The 12,219-nt window shown below is 56.0% G+C and overlaps 1 protein-coding gene across 3 annotated transcripts; it reads right to left on the reverse strand.

Annotated features, from left to right (window-relative positions):
- Positions 1-1,240: 1,240 nt before the first annotated feature.
- Hap1 (huntingtin associated protein 1) lies at positions 1,241-8,956 on the reverse strand. 3 transcript variants are annotated; one of them, XM_059269731.1, is made up of 12 exons: positions 8,552-8,956; positions 7,520-7,596; positions 7,082-7,198; positions 6,797-6,969; positions 6,497-6,596; positions 6,353-6,419; positions 4,910-5,040; positions 4,475-4,537; positions 4,087-4,212; positions 3,878-3,969; positions 2,262-2,650; positions 1,241-1,882 (listed from the first exon to the last, which is right to left on the reverse strand). In XM_059269731.1, the coding sequence occupies exons 1-12, from the start codon at positions 8,940-8,942 to the stop codon at positions 1,725-1,727; spliced, it is 1,884 nt and encodes a 627-aa protein (XP_059125714.1). In that variant the 5' UTR covers positions 8,943-8,956; the 3' UTR covers positions 1,241-1,724. The 3 variants fall into 3 exon arrangements, with proteins under 3 accessions (XP_059125714.1, XP_059125713.1, XP_059125711.1); XM_059269730.1 differs by having other exon boundaries at positions 1,241-2,650; XM_059269728.1 differs by having other exon boundaries at positions 1,241-2,650; positions 4,087-4,215.
- Positions 8,957-12,219: the final 3,263 nt, after the last annotated feature.

Below are 12,219 nucleotides of genomic sequence, written 5' to 3' on the forward strand. Positions count from 1 at the left end.
ACTCAGCCCTATAACCAGCTGTTAGACTCCTGGATCACTGGAACTGCCTGGGCCTCAGTTTCACCATCTGATAAATGTATACAACATCACCTGGCACTGCACAGCAGTGGGTCACTTAGTAAGAGTCCTTGGCATGTCGTTCAGTATCGACCCATCTTCTCTCCACAGCTCTGTTCCCCAAAAGTGCACACACATATGTGTGCACATGCACATGAGCGCACAAAAGCACGCACGTACACACACACACACACACACACACACACACACCATGATTCCTAAGAAATGCGACAGGTCGGGTAGCTCACAAGTTCTTTATTTCCACGTTGGCACACACATCAATACAAAGGCTGACAAGCTACAAGACTTTGAGGCACTGCAGGAGCAGGGCAGGGACCGAGGCCACAGCTAAGGATGAGCAAAGATGTGGGGAAGGGCAGACTCTAGGGAAACTCACAGGCCACAGGAGACCGAGACACCACTGGGCGGAGGGACCCCTCCACCACCCCCACTCAGATACACTTCACGGCACACACGGCAATCGAAACAGAAGAAGGATGAGGGACAGCAGAAAGAGCTGGGTTCAAAAAGCCAACCAGGGCTGGGGAGGTCCCTTTACGTGAGCAGTTTAAGGGGTAGAGGGGGTCCTCCCAATAACTGCCTACCCTAAGGACCTGGGCCCCCGCCCTGCCCACTCACACCCATCTCAGAGCCGCGTCTGGTACCCAGCCAATCTGCCCACAGGTTGCTTCCGCCACTGGGGCCCCAGGAGCCACAGCTTTGGCACCTGTTCCAGAATGAAGGACTAGGGTTCTTTCAGCCTGCCCTAGAGGAGGGTGGAGGCTTGGGCCCAGGTCTGTCAGGACAGAGAAAGGCCTGCTGACAGACGTGAGGTCAGTTCAGAGGACGGGAAGAAAGGGTGTGACTTAAGCCAGGCAGTACAAGGAGGGGTCGCAAGCTATCTGTGGGGCCTCTGCAGGCTGCTGGGGAACAGCAACGCCTGGAAGAGAAGAGGGGGATGTGAACCAGGAGCCTGACCCACCTCAGACCCGGTCGGGTGTGTCAGGAGACGACAAAAAACCACCACGGACAGTATTCAGGTTTCCCACTGTCAGCCACAGAAATGCTGACTCCATTTACAACCTGCACAGTCTTACTGTGCTGCAGCCAGTGATAGTCTACCCACTGGTGCCAGAGAGAGAGAGAGAGAGAGAGAGAGAGAGAGAGAGAGAGAGAGGAGGTCATCAGCGTGAGAGCCAGCCGGCCAGACATGAAAGAAGGCTGCCAACAAGTGACAAACTTCAGGTGGAACGCAGGAGCTGTGCACAGCAGGGAGACCAGACCATGGTCTCACTACTCGGGAGACAGACGCAGGCTCAGCTCTGCTCCTGGCTGTGGGACCTTGGACAAGTCAGCTCAGCTCTCCGAACTTCAGGTTCTTTTTCTAATAAAGGGTGCACGATCACATATACCTATCCACAGGGGTGTGTAGACAAAAGGAACTATCACAAGGAAAAGACCCAGGGCCAAATCATCTGAACTCACGGACAGTTCCTCATGGGCAGAGCCTAAAAAGCCTGCCCTCAGAGCATGGAACTCCCTAAATCCAGGGTTTCTCGATAGGCAAAGGAGATCCTGACCCACCCTACCACCCTACAGGAGTCCCTCACTCACCCGGGGGACTGGTCCGACTGTGGCCCTTGCCGGCAGAGGCCTTCGTCCCAGGCCTAGGTGGCCCCAGAAGGCCCCTCTTCCTCCCTGGGACTGGGAGAGTGAGTGGCCCTCTCCTTCTCCAGCCTCTGAGAGTCCTGGGTCTGCACCCCGGGATGCTGCTGCTCCACGATCCCGCCCCCCAGATTTGTTTGCTGCAGGGCCGGCGGGGAGTCTTGGGGGGGGGTAGAGGAATTAGGGATGAAGGACAGGGGAAGAAGGGTGGGCAGAGATAGGAAGTTGAGGTACAAAGGGGGCAGAGAGTCCCAGCCCTGGTCCCCAGTTCAGCCCCCCCAGGAAGAAGGTGGATGGACAGCTGGACTTCTAAGCAAATTCCACATAAGTGAGCACTGAGGTAACAGCTGTAGCCGAGGGGGGGCTGGAGGTGGCTGTGTGAACACTATGCCAAGTCCATGCAAATCAGCACGCTGAGCGGGACCGAGCTGAGGTAAGTGAGCATTGTGGGGGGGCCTCACCTACCCTCACCTCTCACAAGGTTGATGGGCGGAAGCTTGTCCCACCGGCAGGAGGGTGCCCTCTACGGGAGCACTCACCTTTCGGGGCCCCCTTCTGCTTCTTCTGCTGTCGCTTAGCGTGGGCATCCTGCCAGCTGGACAGCTGCTGGAGGACGTACTTCATGTCCAGGTGTGAAGGGCCCAGGCCACTGGCCTCCAGGGCGGAGGCCACCACATTCATTCTCGTGGCCTCATCCAGCTCTGGCTCCACCTCCTCCCAGGCCTCGGTCTCCTCAGACGCCTGCTCTGCCTCTTCGGCAAGCCCTTCCTCAGCTGTCCCCACCTCCTCGATGGCCCCCAGCTCCTCCTCAGGCACCAGCTCCTCTGGAGCCTCAAAATCTTCAGGCGGCTTGAGATCTTGCGGCGGTGGGGGTGGTGGCATCACCCCCTTCCCCTGCTCTCGCTCATCCTTGCAACGGATGTCGCATCTAGGCAGGGAGGGAGACAGTGGGGTCTTTCCACACCCGTCACCCACGCTGGGCTTCCGGGCACCTGTTCTACTCCCCAGGGCTCTCCCACCAAGGAAATGAGGAGGACATCGCAACCCCACCCCCAGCCCTTAGCTCTCTGTGAGTTCTTTTGCCCTGCCCCAGCCTACCGACCCTCATGGTCCTCCCCAGTTCCGTCCCAGCCAGGAGTGAGGGAAAAGAGAATCATCTTCAAGGTGTACAATACCCAACCCATGCCCCTTAGCAGAAAGGAGGGTCATCAGTCCCAGACAGGTTCCATTTGCTTGTCCACTCCCCACCCTCCTGTCTAGAAAAGAGCAATTGGGCTATTTCATCCTAGAGCCAGTTGTCATGGAAACGAATCCATCGAGGGCAGGCTCACATGGTTGCCCAAGGACGCAAAGGATCCAAACTGGGACTGAGTCCCAGGTGTTCCCATGGGCTGAGCCATTCACCTCTCAGCCCGTGGTCAGGTGAAGGAAAAGAAAAGCCGTGGTCTCTACCTAGAGCAGCCTTAAATCAAGCAGCTACCTAGGAGCTGTGATCTGAACGGAAAGGGGACAGCCCATTCCCCAAAACAACTTTCAGACAAGCAGCCCCCAAGGACACGCCTTCCCAGGGGTTTTCCAGTCACAGAATCAGCAGCAAGCTGCTGTCTGGCTGCTGAAACGTGAAGACAAATGATGGGGAGCCCTTAGCCAAGAGTACCCCAGGTTTGATGTCTCCCACACAGACACCCTGTAAGTCCTTAACAGAGTACAAGACCTTCAGTGTACTGAGGAAGCTGACACTACCAAGTCCCTGGGACACAAACACAGTGAAAAGTCACAGAAGTCAGGCATGGGGGCGCACGCCTTCCATCTCAGCACTGGGGAGGCAGAGAGAGGCAGGTGTATCTCGAAGTTCGAGACCAGCCTGGTCTACAGAGTGAGTTCCAGGACAGTCAGAGCTACACATAGAAACCCAGTCCCAAAAAGACAAAAGGAAAACAAAGAAGCCTCAGGTAGAAATGACCAATCCAACAGAGTCCGCAGAGGAAGGGGCTAGGCAGTGTGAGGAGGGCCGGATAGGGAGGCAGGAGGAATGGTGGGGAACGCAATGGAGGTCAGAGATGAGGGTCAACCATGCCCCACTCAGAAGGGAGTTGCCACCGAGTAAACCAAACTGAGCATAGCTGAACCAAGCCTGAGGAGCCCGGTCACGCACCTCTCCATGAAATACGCAGGGTCAGTGATGATCTTCCGTAGAGATGTTCGGAGCTCCTCAGCCAGTGTCTCTGGGAAACTCGGAAGTGCATCCTACAACAGAGGGGAGACATACCACCCCCACGCTCACAGGAAAAAAAAAATCTGAGGGCAGAAACCAGCCAGCAGAGTTGAGCACAGGGTGCACCCAGGTCAAAGGGGCATCCTCACCAGAGGCACACTGTATCCGTAGTGGGTGACAGAACCCGAGGAGCGCTGGCGCTGGTTCTTCCCATCCTCCTGGCGCTCACGAAGCCTGCTCCCATAATCCTGCGCGTGGGAGCCCCCTCGCAGGCTCTGCTAGGATCCAGGGGTACCCAGTCAGGCGCTCCGCCTGCGCCCGCCTTTGGCAGAGGCAAGCCCCGCCCCCCTTTAGATCCAAACAAAGTGATCCTGGACAAGACCCATTCCGGCCTCAAAGGAGCTGCTACCCGCTGGGCCACCAGCCAGTCAGGGTGGGGGCCAGATCTGCCCGCAAGTTGCTTATCTTCTGTGGAGAGCCAAGCAGTCCCCTGGGGCCTGCATCCCACATCTGGGCCAGGGATACATGGAGCCTCACCTCTGGGTGGACTCCCTTCTCAGAAGCCAGCTGTTGCTGCAATTTCTCCGTCTGGGCTCCATACTGGAAGGAACAAGGATGTGTGGAACACACACACCCCCTCAAGGCCTCCCACTCCTGTCCCCCTGGCCCCAACAGTCTTCCCACATCAGGGAGACTTGGACGGTCCTTTTAGGAGGAAGTCACATGGAACGGAAGTCCTAACGTGGGCGTCATTCAGTCCGATACCTGAGGGAGTATGGGATCCTGTGAGGGCCCGGTTAGGGACGTGACTGGGCCGTTTGAATGGCTCTCTAGTTATCTCTGCTAACTCTGATGCCTACACAGGGAAGGCCTTTGTGCCTGGCAGAGCCCAGAGCTACAGAAGGCAGAGCAGGGGCAGGAGGCTGGGGTCCCATGGAGCCCTGATAAACGGGCTTCCACAGGGCGGCTTACAGACTGACAACGCTGTTGTAGCTTGGTGATCTCGGCCTGCAGCTGGGTGATCTCCTTCTGCTGCCGCTCGTAGCCCTCCAGCCTGAGCACCAGCACCTCCGAGAGCTCTGCCATCTGCTGGCTGGCTTCAGCTACGGGACAAGCGCCGGGCCGGTCAGCCCTGGCTCGGGGCCTCTGTCCCGCCCCTCAGGGCTCCCACGGGGCTTTGACATTCTTTGCTCAGGGCTTCTTCTTCTTCAGAAACGGCTTATTAACACAGAGCAGGGACCAGGTGTGTGTGTGTGTGTGTGTGTGTGTGTGTGTGTGTGTGTGTGTGTGGTTGGTAAGACCTGAGCCGAGCCCACACCGAGCTCCAGTACAGTGGAGACCTCAGGCAGCTGGGAAAAGGAACTCACAATCCCGGATAGTATGGGCTATGATGGAGTCAGTGTCCAGGGGGACAGCAGTAGAGAAAAGGGCATCACAGGAGAAGCATCAAACAGTGCTTCAGGGCCTGGGAAGGGTTCTGGAGGGAGCCACTGGCTAAGTAAGCCCCACCACAGAAAGAGGGAGATGGAGAGTGTAGGCAGTGAGGGGCTGGGGCAGCGACAAAGGTGGGGGAAGGGGTCGGTCGGGATGACCCTCTGATCAATGGGAAGCTGGAACCGGATTTGGTTTCAGAAAACTCATCTGGGCTGTAGGTAAAGGGCCCTGAATGGGCAGAGAGATCCCATTATGCATTATGAGGTGTCACGGGCTAGAGACATCGAGACTTGAGAGCTGTGGAAATCAGGGGGAAGGAAGGCCAGGGATGACGTGCGGAGACAGCAGAAGCTAAATGCTACCCTTCTGAGTCTGCACCTCGGCAAGTAGACTTGAGGTCCTCAGGGGCAGACAAAGCCCAGGTTGGTGCTAGGCACAGCCCAGAGCCAATATGTGACTGTGAACTCCCCCAGTCCTAAATGCCCAGACTCTGACAGCTCCTGGCTCCCTCCGCACTGTCCCATCCACCTTCCCAGCTTGTACTGTCCCAAATAATAGACTTTAGGGACCTCTGTGGTTTCTACAGAGCTCTATACTTTGCAGAAAGCACTTTTTCAGCCAGCTAGCTAGCTCGCTCCCTCCCTCCTAATCCCTCGCTCTCTCCAAAGTCTCATATAGGTGGTCTTCAACACCTGACCCTCCGGTCTCTGGTGAGTGCTGGGATTACAGGTGTGCACTCTGCCATGCTCAGCAATGGTGCTTCACCTGATCCTCATAAAGCCCGAGATGATCAGCACGCCATGGTTATTAATCCTCGTCCTAAAGATGGACGTTCAGAGAAGCCGAGGAATTTGTCTGCGCTTACACAACCTCGAAGTCCCGGAGCCAGGACCTCAGCTCAGACCCTCCAGCCTCCAAACCCTGAATTCTTTCCATCATCCCTCGGGACAGTGCGCTTCCCCGAATCACAGTGTCACGTACAAAACTGCTCCACACACTCCAGAATGAGCATCTGCTCCTCGTCTTCCAGGTTGTCAAGGTGGGAGGCCTGGAGGAAGGGAAAGAGGAAGGGGCCAGGCTGTCACCATCCCCTGCCAAAGGGCGTGCCCTCCTCCCTGTCCTCACCTCCTCTCGCAGGTGTTCATTCTCTTCCTCCAGCAGCTTCAGCTTCTGCTGCAGGGCTTCCAGCTGTGGGCAGTGGTGCTGCGACTCCACCTTAGGGGGCCTGGCAACAGGTCGATGAGAGTCAGTGTGTGTGTGTGTGGAGCGGGGAGCTGGGGGCGGGGGGAAAGGCTTCCCCACACTGGCTAAGGGTGGCAAGTCCCAGTAGCTCTCCTGACAGGCTCACTGCCCATGTCCCTGTTTACAAACGAGCAACTGAGCCTCAGAGAAGGGAGGGTCCAGGCACAAAGGCAGAACACGTACGGCTTGGGGGCACCATAAGGATGATCATGCCGCCTGTCTTGATCCCGCTTTCCTTCATGTTCCTCCTCTTCCCCCTCTTCTTCCTCCTCTTCCTCCTCCTCCTCCTCCTCAGAGTCCGAGTAGAGCTGAAGGAGGTCGTCTCGCAGGTTTACCTGCTTCCGGAGATGTAAGATCTAGGGGAAGAGAGGGAAGCCACTGAGAGGTGAGTAAGGAGGCACAGCATGGTGCTAAGTTTGGGGGAGGGAACGCGTGACCCCTCCCCTTCTCCCCGGAACACCCAGATACCTCCTCCCTGGCTGAGCCCAGCATCGTCTCCAGTTTATTATTCTCCTCCATCAGAGCACTGTTCTGTTTCACCAGGGACTGGCCAATGCGGGCGGCTGTGGTCAGGTCCCGTTCTTTCTGCAAAAGAAGAGCCACCTACTATTCACACTTTCCCAGTGTCTGGGACCTCCCAAACAGGAGGAAGAAACAAGGGCTAGGCCACCAGAAGAAAGCTTCCCCAACACCCAACTGTCTAGAGACTATTAACCAACTCTGGGGTCTGACTCAGTTTCCCATCATGGGGAAATCAGCCCAGATTGGCCCCCTGAAAGCTACTTGCCTTCCAGGAGAGGGGCCCGCAAGGTGGCCCCCAGGCAAGCAGAAAAACAGACAAAATCCCTAAGTCCTGCAGGGCAGAGTCAATCCAGGGCTGGCCTGGATGAGGAAGGCAGTACCCACCTCTTCCAACAAATAGAGCATCACTTTCACATCATCTTCGGTGATCTTCTTCGTGGGGGGTGGGTTAGGGCACAGTGCTGCAGAAGGAAAGGCCTGAATGCGTCAGGGAAAGGAGCCAAGGCTGCCCATAGCCCACTGTGTCCCTCACACCAAAGGTCAAGGAGCCAGGAGACTGAGATCCATCCGGCCCTAGCACCTTCTCCATAGCTCGGATCTCAGCATTCCTGCTTCCTCAGGAGGGGCCTGGGTGCTGTAAGAGCAAAGCCATCCTCCAGGTTCAGGAACTGGACTCCTAGGACCCCTGGGTCCTTGGTTCCTAGAGATAGGAAGTCAAGGGAAATACAGCAGGAGACTGACTCATCATGCCTGACCCAATCGGCCGCGAAGCCAGCTCACTGGAGCCTCCTCGGTCAATAAAAACAGATGCAGTCACCCATCTTACACCTGTTGCGTGTGACAAGAGGGCCAAGAAGACTTCTTCAGCACCCAGAAGGGGGCACCTGAGCTTAAAACTGCCCCCGCCCAGAAGAGGAGGGACAGAAGCCCAGGGCCCCACCCACTCCTCCCGCCTCAGCCCTGCTCCGGGAAAGCTCGACCCAGACCCCTGCAGCCAAGCAGTGGTCAAAAGCTCCCCCTCCATCCACCCACGCAGGCTGGTCCCGCGGGCTAGCGCAGGCTCAGAGCGTGCCCAGCAGCTCCCTCCGGCAGCCCCCGCCCCTCTGCTGGCACTGCGGTAGACGGGGAGGGGGCACTGAGAGTGCGCAGATCTGCCGCAGCAACAGGCGCGAAGAGGGGGCGGGGAGCGCGCAAGCCCTGGACCTGACGCACCCACAAAAAATCGTGGAACCCAAGAGGGAGGAAGAGATGGGGAAAGGGAGACTTAAGAGGCACCGCGGACAGTGGTCTCAAGGGGGTGGTGGAAAGGTGGGACTGAGCGCCACAGGGGGGCGGGGCGCCTGAGTCGGTGGGTCCCCTCCTCCCCGGGGATGCCCTAGTAGCAGCCAGTGAGGGAATCCCATAGACTCAGTTTACCTTCCTGCAGCTCTCGAATAAACGCCGCGCGCGCAGGGCCAGACACGCCGGGCCTCCGGCCGATGTACGCGGCTGGCGTCTTCCAGATTCCCTCGGCCTTTCCTTTGCCCAGGCTAGTAGCCCGGGGACCGTAAGGCCCCTGGAATACGTAGCGGGTCCACGGCGCGTCCGAATTGCCGATTATCATGGACCGACAAAAGCTTCCTGTCTTGGTGCGAGATCCTGGAGCTCGCTGTCCGGACCCGGTTCCCTGCGCCGGAGCAGGTTTGGGCTCCGCCGAGGGCTCCGGGGCCGGATTGGCGGCAGGCTGGGTCGCGGGGGTCCCTGCTGCTGGGTCCCCCGACCCCGTCCCGTCCCCGGCACCGCTCTGCACCTGTTCCTTCGGACGCATCTTGACTCCGCAGTGGGCTGTCGCAGCCGAGCCTTTATAACCTGTGCCCGGAGCGGGCTCCACTGGGCTGTACCACGCGTGGCGCTGGGGGTGGATGAAGATCCGTTCCTGGTGCCGAGGACTCAGGATCGTGAGAGAGAGCGGCAAGCGGTGATGGAACAGGAAATTTAAAAAACTAAAAAGAGGAAAGAAAGAGATGAGTGAGTGCCTAGTTGGTTCTGCGGGATCGGGTTCACGGTGAAGGGCTTCTGCCCCCCCTTCCATCCTCTGAGAATGGTTCTGTCCAAAGCCGCCGCTTCCCTGGACTTGGGCCGAGGGACCCCGAGCTTCTGTCTAGAAGCAGCCCCCCCACCCCGCGCCACCCCCCCCCCCCCGCGTGCCCGCCCGCCCCAGGCTTCCAGCTGCCTTCTCTGTTGTCGTACCCAACACTGAATACAGACCGGGGTGACCTGCGAGTCGGGGCAGTACGCCTGTGTCTTCCCAGGTGGATGAAGCGAGAAATGTAAACTCTGGTATGGCTTTCAACGTGTTGCGTGTCACCCACAGGTCCTCGCGCTCACACTCCCGCACCTGCCCCTGGACGTCTTCCATCTTAGTGCGTTTGCTCGTTCTTTATTTCCAACCCTCATTCGCAAGGCCTACCGTCCTTGTTCTTCAGACGTTCCAGAATGAGCATCTTCCGAGGAGATCCCGCTTAAATGTTTCCCTGTGACCACTCTTCCAGACCCACGCCACACACACACACACACACACACACACACACACACACACACACACACACACGCCTCCCCTCAAAGCATCCCGTTATTCCTGAGGTCTGAAAGGACCGATGTCGGTCTTCAAGACCTGTGCTCTCCAGCCCACGATGGTGTGCTCCCCAGAAAATTGGAGACTTTGGAAGGTTGCTCTAAATCCTGAATAAACTAGGGTAGGGGTGGGAGCTAAGGAGGGCAGGAGCCATTTCTATGCTTTTAGACTGGGAGACAGGCTGAAGGAGAGGGGTAGCTCATTGATTCAAGTCTCATTCTTGCTCCACAGTCCTCCAGTTGCCAAGCCTACTGACTTTAACTTTTTAAAAATATTTATGCCTCCCAAGCGCTGGGATTAAAGGTGTGTGCCACCATGCCCGGATTATTTTAAATTTTTGTATGTGGTGTATGAATGTGTCCGTGTCTGTGGGCAGAAGCCAGTGGTCAACATCAGGGATTTTGTTTTTGTTTTGTTAAATTTTCTATTCATTTTACATACCAACATCAGTTTTGCCTATCACTTTTCACCTCATTCTTTGAAGCAAGGTCTCTCATTGAACCCCGAGTTCAGTACTTTGACTAGACTGTCTGGCTAGTAAGCCCCAGGCATCTACTTAACTCCACCCCACCCTCAACTCTGGGGTTTATAGATAGGTGTCACCATACCAGGCCTTCAGTGGGTGCTAGGGATCCAAACACAGGCCCTTATGTTTACCCAGAAAACAGTTTCCCCATTGAGCCATTTACCAGGTTCCCTATATACTGTCTTGTTCTGTGTGTACAGGTTTTTTGTCTGCTTGTATGTCTGTGGACCAGTTGCATGCCTGTTGTCCACAGAGGCCAGCAGAGGGCATCAGATCCCCTAGAACTGGAATCACACATGGCTGTGAGCTGGGAAAAGAACCCAGGTCCTCAGTACTCACAACCACTGAGCCACCTCTCCGGCCCCCTTATTTTCTCTTGGTTTTGAGAGAGGGTCTCACTATGTAGTCCAGGTTAGTTTAAAATTCACTATGTTGCCCCAGCTGGCCGTAATTCTCCTGCCTCAGCCTTTCTTAAACTAGGATTTCAAGCATACCCAGTTTGAATTTGCATTTTAAATACATCTCAGACATAGCAAGTTCCAGGTCAGCCAAAGGTACTACAGATCGAGACCTTGTCTATCTATCTATCTATCTATCTATCTATCTATCTGTCTGTCTGTCTAGATATAGATATATATGGTGCTTTTCAAATGTTCACCTGCTCAGCTCTTCTGTTTTCCAAGCAGAGTGTTCATGCTCTCTTCTCAGATTGCTGTAGTCTCCGGCTCCCTACACCCCGACACACATCCCACACACCTGCCTTCCCCCGTCCTGGGTCCAGGAACGTTCTTTACCTCTAGTCCAGCCATTCATAACGCACTTACCCAAGCTAAGGAACTCTGGCCCCACTTCCTCACAGCCATCCTTGCCTGAGCCCTAGACAGGGCTGGTACTCGAGGTTTTTGCCTAGCATAGAGGCTCCTAGTGCCTTGGGGGTCAAGTTTCCACACAGTCTGGAACAAGCAAGACAACCTAGAAAGAGTCAAAGTGCCTCTCCATCAGTACCCCGTCAAGAGGCATCGGCATTCGAATATGTCTTTCTACCACATGATACTGGACATCCGCAGCCTCAGCCCTCGGGAGCGGAAACAGATGAATCGTGAGTTCAAGGTCAACCTGGACCCCTTGGCAAGTTTGAAGCCAACCTGGACTACTCAGCAAGTTTGAGGCCAGCTTGGCTACATGAGAACATGTCTTAATGACCACCCCACCCCCCACCCCAGAAAGACAATGTTTCCTTCTACTTCTGTTCATTCATTCATTCAACAAACATACTGAGTACCTATTCTAATTTGTGTGTTTGTGCGTGCGCGTGTGTGTGTGTGTGTGTGTGTGTGTGTGTACATGTTTGTACGGATGCCAGAAGCTAGAGGAATACTCCCTTGCTACCCAACTTACTCCTTTGACACAGTCTCTCAGTGAACCTGGAGCTTGACATTTTTCAGCTCTTGCTGGCTGGCCAGCAAGCTGCAGAGAGTCTCCTGTCCCTGAGCCCCATCCCGCAGCTCTCGGGTTACAAGCTCTTGCAGCTTTTTTCCATGGACACTGGAGATCCAAACTCAGGTCCTCAAGCTTGTACAGCAAACACTCTTACCCACTGAGCCTCTCCCCAGCTCCGAGTGCCTATTCTGTATGCTAGGTACTGCGCTAGATTAGGGCTAGTGTGGGGCACGAGAGACACTCCAGCTCTGCTCTCCTGGAATTCAGAGTCTAGAGGAGAGACAGATAAACAAGAAAACAAGTCAGCTAGTCATGGATTATCACAGAGTTCTCAGAATGTTACGAAGAGGTATGATTAGGAGAAACAGAAGGCACCCACTCTCGGAGGGTGGAGGAAATCATCCATTGAACAGTCCTTTGGCATCACAGACCCCACCCGGGCCGTCAGTGTGCAGGGCTCACTCAGACTCCTTCTTCTCCCTCAAGCAGCCTCCCTCCCTGGCG

This window comes from Peromyscus eremicus, chromosome 8a, assembly GCF_949786415.1.
Source record: "Peromyscus eremicus chromosome 8a, PerEre_H2_v1, whole genome shotgun sequence".
NCBI lineage: Eukaryota > Metazoa > Chordata > Mammalia > Rodentia > Cricetidae > Peromyscus > Peromyscus eremicus.